Source organism: Zeugodacus cucurbitae, chromosome 2 (assembly GCF_028554725.1).
Source record: "Zeugodacus cucurbitae isolate PBARC_wt_2022May chromosome 2, idZeuCucr1.2, whole genome shotgun sequence".
Classification (NCBI taxonomy): domain Eukaryota; kingdom Metazoa; phylum Arthropoda; class Insecta; order Diptera; family Tephritidae; genus Zeugodacus; species Zeugodacus cucurbitae.
The window spans coordinates 80585442-80606483 of record NC_071667.1 but is presented as its reverse complement, the minus strand read 5'-3'; the positions used below and the strand labels follow the sequence as shown (position 1 = coordinate 80606483).

At 35.1% G+C, this 21042-nt stretch overlaps 1 protein-coding gene across 23 annotated transcripts in view; it reads right to left on the bottom strand.

Moving 5' to 3' along the window:
* The window catches only part of LOC105220499 (protein lap4), a 124721-nt gene that overhangs the window by 91876 nt on the left and 11803 nt on the right, over positions 1 to 21042 (bottom strand). For all 23 annotated transcript variants that reach the window (XM_054225319.1, XM_054225311.1, XM_054225325.1 and 20 more), the window contains exon 3: positions 20759 to 20876. In XM_054225319.1, the coding sequence (XP_054081294.1) occupies positions 20759 to 20876 (118 nt within the window). The remainder of the gene's footprint in view (positions 1 to 20758; positions 20877 to 21042) is intronic.

The following is a 21042-nucleotide window of genomic DNA, read 5'->3' as shown; positions in this document are numbered from 1 at the left end:
TAAATTTCTCACACATTGAATATAGAGGATTAACTGTGAGAAATCTTAATGACTTCTTGAAAAAATATCGATTAAATTGCTGATAAATCGATAATACGAAACCATCTCAACTTATTAAAGTAATATTAAATACTAAGAAATTTCATATATCGTAAATTAAAATGGCTAATAAATGACATCCAACAATCAGTTCGCTCAAAACTCTCCATAAATTGTCGAGAAATACATCGAACAATCCTATAATAATCTATAGTTATATGGCGTTTATTTTGAACCTTTTTAGTAACAAGAAATTGGAAGTTTTCATCGATACATTCTAACGGTATTCGATGGTGCAGAAGCGTGGACCATGTCAACCTCCGATGAGACGGCACAAGGAGTTTTCGAGAGAAAGGTTTTGCGGAAGATTTGTGTGTGAATGATGAGCTGTAGGTGTTATTCGACGACATAGACATAGTCCAGCGAATACAAAGACAGCGGCTACGCTGGCTAGGTCATGTTGTTCGAATGGACGAAAGTACTCCAGTTCTGAAAGTGTTCGATGCAGTACCCGCTGGTGGCAGCCGAGGAAGAAGGAAGCCTATAACCGCGTAAGTGGTGTCTACGCCAGTCAAGAAGAAGAAAAAGATTCTAACGGTAGGTCCAAGAAGAAAATGGTGTTACATGAGAGGTGTTTGAAAACATGAAAATAATTTCTTCATTCATACGCAACTCTCACCTAAAACAGTCTTAAAACAATCGCTTCCATGAGTCAAAACACGTCAAAAAACGAATAATAATTGTTCAATAAACAAAAAATATAACAACAATCTCGTTGTTGTACCTTCCAAAACAAGACAAACAAGCAGCCGATACAAATTTTATCGCAATAAGTACTTGTTGATCTGGACAATCCAACTCACGAATTAGTTGCCACGAAGCAATTTCAAAGGAAACGATGAAATATTGAGATATCAGCACACTTTCGAGAGCCAAACAAGAGCTTGTAGTTGACAAAATCTTTGATAAAACGACGGAGATGGTACAACGAACTGACGGAACGACCAAATGGACGCATATCAGATGATAAAAGAAAACAGTTGAAGCGAAAAACATGCAGTAGTTTCTGTCAAATGAAAGAAACAAAAACCACAACAAGCAACAACAACAACAAAGGCAATAATGTACGAAGCACAAATATTTGCGCCGAATCGATTTCCACGCGTAGCGTCAACCGCGACAAGGTTAGGTTGCCAACGTTAGTTAGCCACCCACAATTCACAACTGCCGGGCAATATGCTATATATTGAGCAGTACATACTGCGGTGGTAAGTATATAAATGCAAACAAGTTGATATAAACGCGAAAGTAATAAAAACAAAAGCGCACCACCATTCCAACAGACAAACACATGTTCATAGGTAGTACGTATAATGAGGCAGAGTACAACAAACCAAACAACGGTTCAAAGGGTGAGAAAACAAGCGCACAACACAAGTGAGTGTATTTAGCCGACAGAGCAACACCACCACAACGCGCACACTATGATTGCAGCAGCGGTGAGAGAGAGTGCACAAAATGTGGTAGCATAGAAAATCCTTTAACACGCTTTTTTTACTTTTTGTTGACCTAGTTTCGATACTTCCGACATGTCAGTCGCGCACCCACCGTGCCGTTCGGCGCCCGTTACCCTGCGTTCACTCGTTCATTCGCGCTGCTTGGCTCGTTTATCGTGACATTGCGAGCTGACAACAGTTTTGGTGTTGGTCATGGCGATTGGAACGATAACGTAGAGGTCGGTCGGTAATAATGTACACCGTAATGATGGGGAGGTTCATGATGATTAAGAGACCATGGTAGGCACTCTACAAGAGTCAGACAGCCATGGTGTTCTAACAAATACACCGTGTAACAAATGTACGAGCAAATCACTCGAAGATAACCAAGAGACAGTGTTAAATGAATGTGAAGAAATGCGGCTTTTGCGTGAGTGGATTAATGGTTTTGCATTTCTAGTTGGTTTAGATCAATTTTGTTTAAGTATTAATGAATGATTGTTAGTTCTACTAAATGTTTGGTAATAATGTCTCGAGAATATATTTAAATATAGCTTTTTTTGAGGGTTTAATTCAGTATAGTGTTCTAGAAAATATATTTTTTGGAGTTTCTTGTTTACAGTTTGGATTCTGTTTCAAAGTCATGGTAGGCCTTCTTAAAATAGATCCAATTCAAATCATTAATGACATTTCATAAACAATATTTTTTACTATCCATCTGTCATTTTCGACTACTACCTACTTTACCGAATTGGAACGAATTAGCTTCGCATATCTGCATTTGATTGCTCACAAACTATTGTGAGAATCACGTATGGATGTATTTCATGCTGTGTTCCATATTTAAATGCCGTCTTCCTTCACGCTGTTCAAATCATTTAAATGATGTTGCACTCGCTCGGCGTATTGCTCAGTGAACTGAACTGACAGCAAGTCTAACTGACTTCGATATGGCTTGGCGCGCAAACAAATTGCTGATTTCCATATGCATGTATGTAGGTAATGAGTCTTCATGTCATTGCTAGCTGAAAAATAGTACTATTCGAAAAAACATTCGTAGCAGTTCGTATTATGACTAGTTATTAACTAGTGCTAATGTGACTAGTAATGTTCAAATGTTCATTTAGCCAACAGTCTTAAGGCCATAATTAATTAACAAGAACATACTTTACTCTCAAATTAACCTCTATAGACGTGAAAAAAAAATTGGAAACAATCGAAAATAGAAAAAATGTAATAATTAGAACGGTGCTATGAGCGTGAGAACCGGGTCAGAGCGGAAATTGTGATTTTTCCTGCAGGGTTTTTACACAGACATTCATATGCGAGTAAAACAGAAATGAACAGAAAAACTTCAATAAAGCTTAATAGCGAAAAAATATGAACGAATGAATGGAATCATTAAGTTCCTTTACGAGGAGCAAGCAACAGATCTGCATATTTATCTTGCATTTTAGCTCATTAGACAGTTCTATTTTGCAGGCTCCTCAATCGTTTGGCAATTTTACAGTGCCATCCCTTGTTGAATAAAGTATTGCAGTAAAGAAAATTGCAGTTGTACATATGTATATCTATGTATGCCAGAGTGGATGTATACATTAACGTTTTGTTTTTGTTAGATGTTTTGTGATTATTGAAATGTTTAACCTACATATGTCATATGTAATGCATAGAGTAACACAAAAGAACGAACAGACACAACTGAACAGTTTTGACAGTATAAAACAGAGATGCATTTTACACGATGAAAGACACAGGCGCAACAAAGAAATAGAGAGACAGCATAGACAAGTCAAAAATTCGAACATTCTGAGAGATGAGGGTGAGAGAAGGCCTTTGGAATAATTTTAAGGAATATTTAATATCAAAAACTAGAAAGTGTGTTCAAAAAATAACGCGAAATTTGCGATTTTTGAAAAATATTTGTTCCTTCGTCTAGACTAATCTTGCCGCCTTCAAAATATTCCCCACTCGATATTATGAACTTATGCCACCGCTTCTTCAAATAGTCGAAACACTTCCCAAACACGATTTTTGGGATAGCCTTTGGCTCTTTCAATGTTCTTTCTCGAATGCTTGTCAAGCGACGACTCTTTAAGGTTCTGTTTATTTAAAAAAATAGGAAAAAGTCATAAGGAGCCATTTCTGGAAAATATGGAGGCATCCTTACGGTATTATTTTTGGCAAAAATTCTAAAATTGGACTCTCCAAAACCGCGAAATTTTAAAATTCCCGTTATTTTTTGAACACATCAGATGAGTATAAACAATAGAATGTCAAATTAACAACAGAGTTGGATCTCATGTTTTTTTGTCCAATAATACCTTTTAAATAACTGTTCTTAGTGGTCTCGGATGTATTATAACGGATAGTGAATAAGTCCAACACCTATGTATATAATTTAGAAGAATTTAAAGATTATGTAAATAAAGCAAGCTTTTATAGTCTACATTCAAATACCCACATATCTACATACTATGTATCGGTGCGCATAGAATGCAACAATTCATTAAATATAATTCGTCAGCAGACAATTCTAGCCCTAAACACATTAATACATATACATATGTATGTCCATATATGTGTAACGACGGAAACAGTTGGTGGTCATTAAGTTGGCATTCCAAAGCAACGGACCGAAGCAACGAACCACACACTTCAAAACTGCCCAGAGCATAACATGGAAGATGGAATGTTGCATCTACATACATAAACACATAAATGAGAAAGGCAGAAACTAAACAAGTACAACCGACTGAACAATAACAATAGGAAAACCAAGAGCCAGAGCAAAAGCGACAGACAAAAAAATATGAAATGAGAAAATGTGGGGAGGGGAAACATTGAAAAAAAAAAAACAAAATAGAAAGAAAAGTTATAATTCGTTGACCTCTCTACTTTCATGCATTAAATACAAACAGACATACAGGCATATTATATATTCATCTCTGTTGTTGTAGCGTAACGGCTTAGAAGCTCATCAGTGTTCTACATAAATCCGAGCAACTTCAAAGATTTGAAAGCACCATGCAACACCAACCTAAACAGCATGCAACATTATGAACTTTTATGTATGTGTATGTGTATGTGTGTGCTGCACAAACGGCATGCACAAGCAGCCGCAGCCAATATGCAAAATTTCATTACTCGACCGGAAGTCATTAGGAACACATACATATGTACATATATATGTGTGCATTCTACATGGCATGCCATCTGGAGTCTGTACACTACCGTTCAGCGAGCGTGATGCCATCAACGAAATAGAAATATTAATTTCCTTTACATTTATTTGCGGTCTCGGCGATGTACACTTGACCTGCGACTTTCAGCAGTCAAATTATACTGAATGGTTGGCTATGGCAATAATTGAGTAAGTAGCCAGCAATTTATTACTCATTTCAATGCTTAAAGCTTCAGGGTGAATTATGGCAAAAATAAATTTATTTATTTAATATTAATTTTGTTTAATGGAGAATTAAATATAAATTATAATCTAGCCATAGCTCTAAAAGATATACATATATCTCTACTTTTTTATTTTACAGCATCTTCTTCAATGACCAGTAGCGCCATCTATGCGTTCACACACGTATTTGGAACGTCTAAACACTAATCTAGGAATCAAAAATACACCAGGATCTTAATTATTGTCTAATTATAACTGTTTATTTACCAAATTTGAATGAATTTTGCATACGAGCACCTCAATTAATAACTTCAAAGAGAAGTAAACACCTATTTCTGAATTTTATGTTAAAAAAACGAAGCTTTATTGCATACCTTCACGTATTAGCGCTTCCGTGACCGGCTGGCGAAACCGAAAACCAATCAGAAATTCACAATTGAGTGACAGTAAAGAAAATGGGAGTATACAATTATTCATTTTTAACATTTTATTCAAATAAAAAAGGACTAAAGTGAACATAAAATGCTTCTTTTAAAAATATGCTTTATTTTTGGTTCAAAATGAGACATTCACAACAGTGGGACCATAAACAAGGTGAGTTCACAATCGTTAATTTTTAAGAATTCATTTTAGTAAAATATTATACAAATGAATATTTTGCTAATTAATATTATTGTTATCATAGGGAGTGGAACCCTTTCTTTAATTTTTGTTCCAAATCAGACATTCATATCAGTGGGACAGTCAACAAGGTGAGTTCACAATTGTTAATTTTAAACATTTTATTTAAAAAAAGAGATACTCAAAGGTTCATTAATATTATTTTTGTCATAGGTAGTGGAATTCTTAAGAAGTGGAATTCTTCCTTTAAAAATATGCCTTATTTTAATATTTTGGTTCGATGGGCCTGCTTTAAAAGGGTTTCTAATGCGTAAGCCGACGAATTTTTGGTCTATAAGACCTAAACTATTTGTTTCTTTGAGGTATACCAATACAATGAGAGATTAGTCAAAGCAAAGTGGTCAAGAATTACAGAGAAAGAACTCTCTATATGCCTCTCCACATTGGATCAGTGGTCGTTGAATGAACACAGTATGCGTTGGACACAATATGCGTGAAACAACGAGATCATTCTGACCTAAGTTGGATCGCAGGAGATCCACTGAGCTATTTGCTCTTAGAAAGGCTCAACTGCTCGTGATGATAGGAGTCATTACTGGCCACTGCCCGATGGCGTTACATGCCGTGTGGCTAAATATCCTGACGGACGCAAATTGCGAAACATCGAGATACTTTCTCCTTCAGCACCTGTAAAGCTTTCGATAGACTATGGGGGAAATATCTTGGTCCTGCCAATCGAAGAACCAGCTACTTGAGTGTCTTGGGCATCAATTTTGAGGAGTTTTCGGCATCACAAAAGACTGACTTTACCTGTCCAAGTGAGATCTATTGTGGCACAGGAGATCAGCCGCTCTAACATAACTTAATTTAACCTTCACATGTCATACACTCAAAGGCACGACAATGTTTAACGAGAAATAGCTACAGTAAATCAAAAACCAAAGCAATTGGAAATCAAGTCGTGTTCCGCTAAGTGAAAATCACGACTAAAAATAAGATGATCACCGTTGCCTTTCCCAAAAATAATTAATGTTTGGAGGAAAATTTTGCGCAAATTAAAATACAACTGCAAATTGGTTGCCCCAATTAACGGTGGCACGAGTCCTTTCATGCTTACGAACAAATAATTATTCAAATATGTTTATGCCACTGTGTTTAAAATTTGTTTTTTTTTTTTTCTTGCGAATAATTCGCCGTCGTTTTGCTTTCAAAACCGAAATGGAAAATTTCTTTTGTTTTCTGCGGGCGTTTCGTGCCAACTTTGTTCACACTTCGCAAACACTTTTTTACATACGAGCGAGTACGACTTTTTTTCCGTGGCGTATTTTCGCATATGCATATTTTCAATTTTATACATTTTTGATTCAATGCCATTTTTGCCGAGATTTTCAGCTTTTCATTTGTGTACATACAAACATATATTTATTGTGCAGTCAGATTTTGTTTTTGGCGAATATCTATTGTATATTTTATAATATATAAACTTTGGGCCTGCATATATACATACAAGGGTACAGGGGTACAGATGTACACCCAATTGCGAAAATTCAGCGAAGTCGGCACATCATCATCATGCCAACAAAAAGATACGCTTTTAGAGGTCATTAGCTTTCTCAGTATGCAAAAACCAAAAAAAGAAGATTGCTTTCCTCCGAAATCCCACTCTTTTGATGCTTTACGAATGCACAGTATATGCTGTATGTATTTATGTATAATGTGCGACGGTGCAAAGGCTGTTGCACATGGGCACCCACATCACATACCGACAGATGTACCACATTTCAACACACACAGATACATATAGGTACATAGATATGTAAATATGTTTGGCTGCACTTGTGTGCACTCGAGTATGTGGCGGCAAAAGTACTTATGTGTGACTGCAAACAACAACAATAACAAGAAGAAGAAGAAGCAGCAGCCATGCTGCACGTAACACATTGGAGTTACTCGCCGCTGGCGGCATGATGCACGTTCGCCTCGTCGGTGGGGCGCTTGCTTGCTTGCCGCGATGAACCAGGCGCTTTGTTCCCCAACATTAGTGGCACTTTTCAATTTCAATGAAAGTGCTTAATGAAACTTGGTTTGAACGCCTGCACTAATACGCAATATGCGACGAATACTCGAAAGCTTTTTCTGCTTCTTTTTGGTGTTGTTATTGTTATTGTTTCGCTTGTGGGAGCACATTATCCCGTGCGAATACGTGTCGAGTGGACGTAATATAAATTAATATGCAAGCATACAAACATACATACAAATGTATGTAAATTAACATAGGAGTGCATGCATTTCTGAGTTTCCATTATGCTTACTGGTAGCAATCTGCAACAACAGTCATTAAATTCATTAGAAATATAAAAAGTGAAAAATATTAGCAGAAATTGCATTTTCTTTTGCAATTTTTTGTTTAATTAGATTGGGGTTAGCAGAAAATTGCACAACAGCGATTGACATCCCAGAAGTTGAATGTAGATAGTGGAGTATTTAAACTGAAAATAGGTTAAATCTGCTGGAAACTGGATATGAATTAAATCTTATAGAACCAGTACAAACATCTATCCTTAATTTTATTGAGAATTAGTACATCAGCAGCAATTCAGAATCACTAAATCAGTTCAAAAGGACTATGTCCAATACAGGTCGCCCTATTAAAGTTAGAGATAAGTCTAAAATAATGTACAGACTGAAAATCGATCCAAAATTCAATTGATCTTCAAGACAGTATATGAGACGAAGTAAAAAATAACGGTAATCTTCATTTAAAAAAAAATTAGATATTTACTCATTCGTCTACATTAAAGATGTCGCCTTCAAAGTAGTCTTCATTCGATATTAAGCACTTAGGCCAGATCTTCCCTCAGTCGTTGTAACAGCTCTCAAACTCAATTTTTGGGATAATCTTTAACTATTTCGGCGATTTTTCGTATACTTGTAAAACGACGAGCCTTTAAGTTTCGCTTTATTTTTGGAAATAGAAATAAGACATGCAGAGTATGGTGAATATGAAGGCAAAGCTCTCAAAAACACGTCTAACCTTAACGCAGGCTACAGACAAAGCAATAAATACCTGCGAAATATTAAAATTCCTGTTATTTTTTGAACACAGCTCGTACCAAAAATCGATTGAAAATTCAATAAATGTTCTAGAGAATATATATGAATATGATCTTTTCCAAAATTCCGCGTTTGAATCAACTTTCTTTGATTTGACCACTTATCATTGTTTCACAAGGAACCAGCCTCAAAGTTGTCACTTATAAAACGGGCGGTCTTCGAAAAATTGAATCTCCACATAGTTGTCTCAAAATGTTCTATCGTGAAATACATATCTAAAAGCAAAGGTATCTTCGAGAATTGAGCAAGTTCTTCTCTTCTTATTTTTCGAGAATTCTTCTGAATTGTCAATTTTGTTAAAAACGAAAATAGAAAGTAAACCTCATTGCAGATAATCAACATTAATTTACTCAAATATATTATAAAAATATTACATAAATTACTTGCTAGGTATCATCATAATAAATATAATTTTGAACATATCAAAATTCATTTTACAAACTACAGCATCAAGAATTCACATAAATATAAGTTACTATTTATCTACACAAACTAATATAATAATTAAAAATCTACCATTTATTGCCAAACTACTCAACAATTGTTTCCAATCAAATTGAAAAGTTGCTAACTTTAAGTTAGAAAGTGAATTAAATCAAACCGCAACTAAACCAATTCAGCGCGAAATAAAAGTCATTGAAAATTGTATTTACCTTTCACTAGGATCAAGATAGATGGCTGGCTAGAGCACTTGTGAGTGCAACAAGCACTACGAGATAAATTCTTGCATGTCCCATGAACGGCAACCACTTTGTGCGCCGTGTCTTTCAAGTGAAAGTTCGCCAGGCAATGCACTAGATGGGAAACCAATCGTATATGCTCTCAAGGGTCTACGGATATGTACTCGTATGTATGTAGCCGCTGACGTACTTTTCCTTTTGAGCGGCACACTTTTCATTGTCTTTTATTTTATTTTATTGTATTTTTGTATTTTTCATTATTTCTATTGTTTTTTTTTTTGTTGTGTTTCAATGATTGTGCTTCATCAATGAGAACACTTGTCAGGGACAACAATACAGATATATACACTTTTTCAGATCTCTCTATGTGTACAAATAAAAAACAGACATATATGCTTACAAGTTTTTAAGGTTTGTCGCTGCAAGCAACAAATATATATCAAACACCAATACTAGCGCAGCGTAACCGGCGCTATTCACCTGCAATTGAGGGCTTGGCTTGCCAACGGAAATGCACTTTCCAGCTGAAATTGTGTCACCCTACAATCGGTTTTTAATTCGAACGTTTTATGTGAGCGATTGAGACGTGTGTATACATGTATATGTAAAAATATATTTATATGGGTATACATGATTTGATACTCAAACGTGTCACCGTATGACAGGAAACGATATTAAGCGGGCGTTATAATGAGTGCTTCACAACAGCTCACTAAAAGGTGAGATTTATTCGAGTAGTTGAATATTTTGTAAATACATACATATAAGCTTTGGAAATATATATAACGGTAATTGGTAGGAAACTGTTAAAAGACTTTAGTTCATGTTCTTTTAAAAACCCATTATTAATGTCTTTCTTGAAAAATCTTTCAATTCATTAAAAGCATACAAATTTACAATTTTGCATAAAATGAAATTCTGAACAAAGAGTAAGGTTATCGAAACAAGCTGAACAATATCAAAGCACTTCACACCACTGACTTCAGCGCAGTTTTCCAGTCGTGCAACAGAGTTCGCTTCTCGTCTTATGATGCCGGTGCTAGTAATCTCACGAACCGACGAATGAAAAAAAATCAAAATATAAATAATACATACATAAGGCTTTGGCCGCTATTTTTAGAATATGATTCAAATATTGGAAACTTTGCTAATTCTTAGGATTATAATACAGAGCACAGCTGTACTAAATGTTGCTAAAAGATATTTCCAAGAAGTTTAATTGAGATTATGTTCTTTGATCATTGTAAACATTGTGGACGAACGAGTCCAACGAGAATTTTGATATGAATCAAATCGTTGAATAATGTGGAAAAAAATACTACTGTAGAAACATAGGCTAGAAAGAAAGTGGATACTGAAGTCAAATCACTTATTGGGATTGACGTCAACTTCGCCGCTGATAAGCGCTCCAGCAGATATTAATTGGTTTACAACAATACTGTGACTCAGCTTGGTACGGGGGACTACTTTGATTCATTCGAAACGAAAATCATGAAGATTCTATATAATTTGTATGAAATATTTATATATATGGCGATTCCACTGTCGAATAAATGAAATTTTCAATTTTGTCAGATTGTTACGACTTCAAGTTGGCTTTTGGAAACTGGAATGAAATAATGAATTGGAACCCGAAGATGACATAGAACATTTAAAATTTCAAATTGAACCACTAGTCGAATAAATTAAAAGCCATCACTTAGAAATATTACAGTCTAAATGGAGCTTCTACTGCCTCCCTAAGAAGCTCTTTAACATTTAAATATATTTCAGTTAATTCCCCACAATTTTTATGAAACATATATCTATGCTCATGCTAAACTCAAGCCTTTGGAAAACTTAATGGCATCACAACTGTGGAAAAGAGGTCGCCAGCCAACTCAAACTCGACAATTTGAAACTATTACGAAAAATTATTAATTGGCTGAAATATACAGCATTCATGTTAAGTAAGCGAGTCGCGATGATGGTGTTGACATTCTCAAATGGGCTTTTAGACAACTATTATATGCGCACATAACTGCCCGGCAGCCAAGTGGCCAGTCAGTCAACTGACAATTGGCGTGAACTGAATTTAAATGTGCGCGAAATGCCGCAATTGACACAAACACAGAGACACAGTAGCGACGCTTCGACGTTGGAATTTCTGTATAGATCATGTATGCATTTTATTGCTGGGTGTATAATTACAAATGACCCGCTTCACAACCGGCTTGACGCGATCCGATGCGCTACAGCTACAGAATGCAGTCGTAATACAGCGCGGGTAATCGTCACTATCCAAAATGCTAAAATAACAATAATTTGAACACACTCACATATACGAGGTGTGTTCAAAAAATTCCGGGAATTTTTGTTTTTTTGGAAAAAGTATTTATTCACTGCTGCGGCTGCTGCAGACAAAGTAAGCAGTGAATATATAGAATAAAAAATAAATAAAAATTTTACATTTGGGCTTTCCAAACCCGAAAAATTTTGAAATTCCCGTTATTTTTTGAACACACCTCGTACATGTACGTACGTAAACAGTGGCAAAGCTGTTGGCGTAATGCTAATTGTTGATTTATACATGCAAATGTATAAGCATTTATTATGAAAAAATCTGCAACGTGTACGGCATATTAAAATTGCATTGATATTTCCAGCCGATTTCGCAATAGAATACGAAATGAATGAGAGACATAGAGAGACGGAGAATTGTAGAAACGAAAAACAGCCTAACAATGATTTATTGACGGAATAATTGCACTTAGATTCAGGTCTAATCTAAGAGGATAGGCGTATATCTTATAATTTAACATTTCTTGCTAGCTTTAGAACTAGCTCTACAATAAGGGCTGTACTAGTTAGTTACTGCTGCTCCCAAAACAAAAAATATTTAGGCCAATTCCAGCAACTTCACACGCATTTAACACTCCCTAAATAGGCACATCAACACGAATCGATAAACAAAGCTAAGCTATTTCTAAATATGGACGGACAGACAAACAAAATTCAGCAGGTAAATAAAGATAATGATGAAGAGCACGCGAATTGTGCCAAGACACACTCACATAATCAACTATCTAGCGCTAAATACAAAAAGTAGAAAACAAAAAACGAAAAGTTTTTCAGCAAACGACTACATTAACAGATACATATCGACGGGATATCAGTTATGCGTGCCAACTCTCAGCGTATTGCGTACAAGACGCACGGTAGCCAAGTCATAAAGCTCTCTAGCTTATTTTCCATTTTTCAAGCATATTAAATGCACAATCTAAAATAAACTGATATGAAAACACGAGTTAATGGCAAAACTAGTTCTACGCACATTATGGCACTCCACACACACCTATTCATATACATATATATGCAGTTATGAGTATGTGCGCTAAATGCTTTTGTTTGTGTAGAACAAAAAGTGCATAGAAACTTAACTTTTAGACACGTAACAAATTACCCGTCAGCAAATTTAGACAGTCTCATAACTGACAACAGAGGATATCACAATTTTTGTAAGCTTTTTGGAGCTTTTTTCTTGGAAACAAGCAAATTTCAAGGTATAAAAGTGAGCTTGCTACAGTTGACAATCACTGAAACATAGCAAGGGTATCTCTTTTGGAATTTTATGAACAAATTTTCACAATTTCGATGGATAGTTGAAATTTCCCTCCAAATTGTGTATTCTCTGAATTTTTATCATCAAATTCCAATTTTTTTTTGCTCTGATTCTTCGATTTTATCTAATAAAGAATAAGTGTTTATAAAAAGTAGGTGATTGACCTAAAAGCGATTTAATTCAAAAATGATCACCAGAATTAGAACCAGATTTCACTTCGGTCCGATTCTTCAATTTTAAGGTTTGACAACTTTTTTTTCATTTTTTTTTTATTTTTTTTTTCTGAACCATCAACATCTCAAGAATATTGTGTGAAAGTTTTAGGTCATTCGGAGAAAAACTAACGAAGTTACAGCAGGTTGAATAACGGTACCTGCGCTGCGCTGAGTGTACAAAACTTTGAATCGATTTTCCCAAATATGTCATTTTTAAAGTCGGTGACCAGCCTACAGCAAAACCTACTTCATCGATCGTTTTGAAATTTTGAACAAACATTCTACATATTTATAGCTCTCGAATGACGTCGAGTTTTTCCAATTAACTAACTTAATTACTAACAATTTTACAATAACAAATAGGTCGATTTTTTCGTCTAAAATCGTCATTTTGGCTTGAAAATGGTACCAAATTTGAAAAAATTGAAAAATTAAAAAAAAAACTCGACTCAATTGAAAGATAAACTAACGAAACAAAAGAAAGCATTTTGATTTTTTGGTTTCGGATGATCCAGTGATTCTGTATGGTGGTCACCGCACAACAACTTTTTTCGAGGTGCCTACAGAGATCGACAATAAATCCGTTATTTCTCGCTATTTTTCGATAAAACTTTTTTTAAGTATCCTTAAAATGTTGTACTTCCATATAATAATAAGTAAAATAAACCTACAGCAATAATTTTTTCTAAAAAAATTCATGAAAAAAGGTCTTTTTTCGACGAATCAAACCTTAACGCCCCCTTAAAACAGACGAAAATTTTTGAAAAAATATCTAAATAATCACTTTTACTTTTATGATTGATTTTCGACAAAGAATTAATAGATTTTTATGCTACGTTTCTCAGATAGTCACTACTGTAATTGACTCCTAAACTGACTAAAACAGAACTACCAGTATGTCAAAATGGACCAGATAGTCGGTACAGTTGATAGTAGTTGGTACAGTTTCATTTACTGCAGGTTATGAAGGGAAGTGAAACTAGGCCAAAAGAACATCACTCCCAACTGTTAAAAACGCACATACTCGCAGCAATTTAAATTACAATCTCTTGGGTGATATCATAATGCTTTAATTTTGAAGCTTCTATATATCTTCTACGTATACAACAGTGCAACTCTAATTTGTGTAATCCCTTTCTTCTTCTTATTAATGAAAAGATCAGCAATTAAATTTTTCACAACGTGGGAAATTACTGAAGCTTTATTTTTTCAATTCAAACCGATTATCTATGTACCTAACGTAATGGTCGAACTGTGTTTATGATAGAAAGTAAAATGTGTTAAGTTTTTGAGTTCTTCTTTGCTTTCTAACGAAGAAAATACAATTTCGCTAGTCACTTAATTTAATTGTATCATTAAAAGCCACAATATTTTTTCTGTGTGAGTACTTTGAAAGAAAACTTGTCTTCATACAGTAGAAACTTGAGCTGACAAAGAAAATACTATTGATGCAAATAAAGCATAGATTTTTCGATGAATGATGATGAGAGATGCCCATCTCTTAACAGAATTAATGAAATATAAAAAATTAAAAGAATAAAGAGTTTTTGAGTTTTCAACGCACCATTTTCTTATAACCGCAGAGAGGCATCCCAGTGATCTGAAACTGTGATAATTATGTCAGCGTCATTGTTGGTCTCATTATTAGGTACGACTCAAAGAGTTTTTCTCACAAAAGGGAATTGGTCAAACTTAATTGGAAAAAGTGTTAATAATTCTTAATACTAAATAGTGGAAAAGCATGGGAACAATATGAGTGTTGAAAGTGTAGCGAATTAGATAGAATACAATAAATATGAAATATATAGGGTGATTCATTTCGAAGTTCCCTACCTTTTTCAAGAAAAAAAAAACACGGAAAATTCAAATTTAATTCGAAAGAACATCCTTTGGCGTTTAATTTTTAAAGCTTGTCACTTTCAAATGTTGGCCGCGGATACTTCTTAGATGGTCCATCCGTTGAGTCCAATTTTCGATAACTCGCTCAAGCATTTCGACTTGGTAACTGGCGAATGATATGTGGGATGTTTTACTCCAAGACCTGCATCGAAGCGGGATTGGCTGCATAGATTTTAGACTTTACATATCCTCTCAGAAAAAAGTCTAACACGACAAAACGTGAAATTATCTGCTCACCGAAGTGTTTTCGTTCGTTTCAAAGGACGGTGAAAATAATTAGTAAAATGTTTTCTTTTTTTACTCACATTTTCTTACCGTCTTTAGATTTACTTAAACACATAGTTACTAAAAGAAATGCACCTCTGAAAGGTATATTAGCTTCGGTACAGCCGAAGTTAACGTTTTTTCTTGTTATCACTAAGGATAATTATTTTTCACTCTCCCTTTATCTCAAAGTTAATGTTTAGACATCCAAGTACCTTCGCAGAAACACAATCGGTTAACCTTAGCTCACTGTGTCTGTTCAACCATATTTGAAAATCTCGAAACCCCTGAAAAGTGGTAAAAATGCCCGACCATTATCGGCCAAATCCATCTATTTTGACATTATATAAACAACAGACAAAATTTAGGGAGCTACACTCCTTGTACAAAGTTTCCAAGATGTTAAATAGATGCCCCATATAATCATTTTGGTTTAGAACCTCCGAAATAATTTTGCGAATCTCATGAGATAACGCCATAGTTTCATGATATTGCACACAAATGAATACTCCCACATTCTAGAAGTATGTATTTATCTTAAGATTGCACCGAAATCTATCAGAAGAACTAACAAAAACTTGTTTTAGCAACATCTTTTCTTTTTTTTACTTTCGGCCGTGAAACATAAAAATGCCATGGCAAATTGTGCGAAAATCATTTTTAGCGAATTTCTGTTGGTCCCCCACATATGGATTGTACTATGCGCACATGCGGTCTTCTTTACCTTTGACGTCACACAAACATATTTGTAAGCGCGATGAAAACAATTAAAACTACCCGCACACACAAATCAAATCACCAGCGAATGGAAAAAACTAAAAATGAAAAATGAAAAAAAAGGAATTAAAGAAATATAAAATAAAAATGCTCACTGCCATTCGCGCCAACCACCGACAATGGGCCGCACAACAGCCCACACAAGTGAGCGAGGAGTGCAGCGCAGTGAAAGCCGTTGTTAGTGAACGTGTGGTTTTGTTTAGTTTCAAGTTGTTGTTGTTGTTGTGCGCACGCTAAGTAACATTGCGAATGCGAATTGGCAAAATACATATGTTTGCAACTGTTCAGTCAGAACATAGCTAAAATAGTGGCTGGCTGGCTCTCACACCACACCACCAACATTCCAATCGCATCGCACTCAACCAACGCCAACAACAATAGCAACACCAGCAACAGTAGACCCACACGCGAAGCAACGCCGCAACAGGTACGAGTTCACAGCTTATTGATTGGCTTTCACACCCGCGCAGCACAATGCTTTCCAAAGTGGCAGGTACTCATTTTCAATCAAAATATTACCTCTACTAAAGCACGAATTATTCGCCACTTACATAGATATGTGCTTATATACTTGTATGTATGTATTGTATACATTATGTTGTTACATTCTTGCGCATTACAAGTGCATATGAAGGCGTATGAATGTGTCTGTGTGTGTTTGCATTTGTTTTAATAACAATAATAATAATAAATAAAATATGTTTTAAAAACAGACGAAATCCACATGTGAAGCTACACGATTGGACTTGCAAGTGAAAATCAATGCCGCGAACATAATGCTTATTAATACTCGTGCAGTCAGGGCAGAGAGTATGGGAGTATGGCAACACACACAGTGGCAAGTGGCAAGTGGGAAATGTATGTATAAATCGTAAATTCCTTCAATCAGCAGAATGTTTAATTAGCGTGGAAATGTTTATTTTCTTAATATGCCTTCCAAACAGATGTTATGGTGTTAGTTTTTACAAGTGTAGATGTATATGTATGTGTGGGTGTATGGAGGCAATAAGTAACTCAGAACGGCGTCAACATTTTAACTTTTCTAAAAATATATACAAATATATGTTTAAAAGTATAAATATACACACATATATGTATTATACATATCTACATTAGTATACAAAGAAAAAAGAAAAAAAAAATCCCGTGATCATCGGCTAAACAATAAAATACGATCCGGCATAGCAACAGTGTTTATGCTCGTGCCCATCAGCGTGTGCGGCAAACGTGATTCAGTGCCCTATAATTCTAGATACTATAATATTTAGAGCAACAAATCAGCAAACCACCTAAGCAACACACAACTATTGGCAAAAGGTCTAGAGCAGCAATCCAGCAGCCCACCTTCTTCACTTCCTTGCGGTCGTAGGCGGTTTACACCGAAACATTAATGGCCAAACCAAAGTGTTTTGATTTAAGTTGGCCAAAAAAACGTGATCAAATTGATTGTTTATTACTCCGCCAATACAACAACTAGTATTACATACAAAATAAACAAATTTAATACATATCTACAGCCAAGCACATACACTTGCTGGATTTGTAGCAAGAGTCAGTCAGTCGTGTGCTTTTCCATTGAAGTGAAAAACTATACGCTCACCATGTGGACGACTCTTGAGCGACACTCGACACATTTAATGTATTCGATATTGTTTGGAAAATTTGTATAGGTGTGTATATGCATATACATATTGTTGTTATATGAGCACTATGTTTGTATATTTTATTAGGAACGTTTAAATGTTACCATTTTCGTGTGGAAATGGCGGAGAAGTCAACAAACACAATAACTATCGAACTCACGCTGTAAATATATACAATCAATAACCAGTGAGTTAGTAAATTTGGGTTCACCTTGTAACCAAAATCATTTAGTCAAGCTTGCCCCAGCGGCTAGACACATAGATCATATGAGATTGAGTCGGTATAGGTTTCAAGTGAAGATGAAAATATCTGTAGGTACAGTTATTTGACGACCAGGATTCAAACTCAGATCCAATTTGTACATGACATGACAATAAATATAGAGGAAAAAGTTGGACCTCTCATAGGTAGCAATATCGTTTGTAGTTATTGATATAATATGAAGTGATGTTACATAAAACAGTATTTCACGGAGGAAACAATAAAAAAAAAGAAAAATGTCTCTGAAAAGTCGGCCAATTATTCATACCGCGTTCGCTACTGGTAAGTTAACAAACACCTCTCCCTACAGCTACTTTAAAAGTACGTGACAGTCGAAAGAAAAAAATCAAGTCCCGAAAACAACTAATAATATACTATGGTAGAAGTGAGCGCCGGCACTGATCCCAGAGATTTTATATTCATAGACTACGAAAGATTAAAAAGAGTAAAGAACAAAAGAGTATTCACCAGGTGTCATAGTGTGTCATATCGTCACATTGTCATATTTTTTTATGACTGTCATACCTACTGTTGTTGTTGTTTCACATGCAAAATTCAAATATGACTGATACAACACTGCGTGGTATGTTTCTTGAGTTCGCTATTCTATACCCCTACCCACTTGCTGCCGAATTTTTTCGGTTTTTTGCGGCATATGCCTAGCATTGCTGTAACCGGCTACTTTTTTGAACCGGTCCCAAAGGACACACTCGTGGCAGTGTGGACGGTCGGTGGGTGGGACTTTGGGGCGTTTTGGGGCAAAACTTCGACGAGTGGGTAGTCGGTTTTCTATGAAGAACCGGTTGTTTTGGGTCGGTCAGTGGTCGGTTTTGCTCGTGCCCTTCTGCCCGAACACTTCTCAACCGATTTATAACGCAAATTGTATATATATATATCTGGTTTTGGCCTCAGCAAAAATCGCTAAGTGTAGAAATATGACAAAATATGACATACAACAGTTAAGTGTGCTCACAAGTGTCGTCTTTTTAAGAATATTAAAATATGACATATGACATACAACAAAGCTTGTGAATTGCCTAAATATTTAAAGGCATTTACCACGAATTTCTTGAATATAAACGATTTAGCTATTTCCTCAAGTCTGTATGAACAGTTGTACAACATATTAAAAATATTATCCAAAAATATCAAATCCGATTTTAAGAAGTACCGTAAGTTTTAAGAAGGACACGTCTTAATATCAAATTTTGAATGCGTTTATCCAAAACTCAATTTTGTAGGTCGGTGGACACGATTTCTAGAAAAGTTACGAAGCGAAATTTTGCACATATTTTTAAAATAATATGATCCAGTTTTTTTCGAGCCAATTCGATATGACCAAAAAAGTGAGTTTTTTTTTGACACGTCATGAGAGATGAGTTATCAAAGGCTGGGTTTCGGAATTTTAAAATAAAAATGTCATAAAATACTGTTTAAATATGTATCTTGGATATGCTGAATTCTTTAAATGATATAGGTAAATATATACATTTGAAAAATAAAAGAAAAATAATGTTTTTAGCCTCTGAAACCCATCAAGCTAATATTCGAATATGTCACCTTCAATGCCATTGGAACTTAAAAATCCAAACATGTCTTATTTCGAGTGAATTTCCGTAGAAAGAACTTCAATTCAGAAGCCAGCATGTAATTCTTATATTCAGAAGCCACTCGTTCTGGGCTCCCATAAGTACTTTATAGATAAAGTACTATTGATCTAGTTGAAATCTAGAGAGTACTAATGAATGAGGTTACATAATGAACTTCCATTGGTTCAATTGTGGAAGTGAACCCTCGAAGGACTTTCCATTAAGGAGTTTTCATAACTGAAGACTTATGCAATGAGAAGAGACACATTGCTTATATACCACAATATTGTTTAAAAAAAACAAGAGATCGATACACCATTTACTCAACAATTCCGATAAATTTCGACCCTGAATCTACTTGTTTTTGCATTTCTTGCCGCACATAATTAATTCGCAAATTGTTGCCATATTTAGCGCAATTGTGTGCAATGATGAGAAGCATATCGATGCGGCGATAATCCAAGCCAAACCAATCCAATGCGGATGCAATGTTTCCGTGCACACGCGACTACATGCATTGGCTTTTAGCGGCAAAAATAATATGCAATTAAGATGTGTTCAAGAGCAAAATGTATATACATACATATAACTCACGCCAAATACAAAACACATAAGCGCATTGACGTCATTTACAGTGGCGTTGGTGATGCCACCACTATGCGCAATCATAATTCTTTAAATAATAGCAAAAGCGATTGCATTCGAAGAGGTTCAATGGTAAGCGCAATATGGATTGAATGTAGTGTGATGAGCATGTTGATTAGATTTCTATGTTTTCTGTATTTTATTATTGCTATTGCAAATCTATTGCAATTCAATGACAGCAGAGATCAACAGTAGAACAAGTGCCAATAATAAATTTAATTGAGTGCAACCAATTTGAATGGAGTGTAAGGGGCGGCCAAAGGCAGTGGAGGAGCGCTTTGTGGTACGATTAACACTGGAGAAGTGTGTTTTTAATTAAAAAATAAATAAGTAAAAACTATTTTGAAAGCAGATAATGGAATTTTAATGAAAGTGAGTTGAGTCCTTTTGATAGTTTTCCAACTCACATCATAAAAAATATATATTTTTTTTGTTTTTACATCACACTTAAACTAATTAAATATTTAATAAATTAAAAATAATGTAATAATAATTGTCACTCACCATTTCGCGATACATCGAGTTCTACCAAATTCTCGAAATTCTGAATATCTGGCGGCAATCGGGCTATCTCATTATCACTTAAGCCCAATTTTCGCAGACGATGTAGTCGGAAGAAGTTCTGCAAATAAATGAAATTTTATTATTAGCAAGAGAAACAAAAAACAATATTTTTTTTAAATTTACATATGTAGGCTGTCAATACAAAATCAATGGCGGCTGCTCTGCTCACACACTGATAAATCAGATGCTGTTAAAATAATTTTAATAAACGTGAATTCCCATTA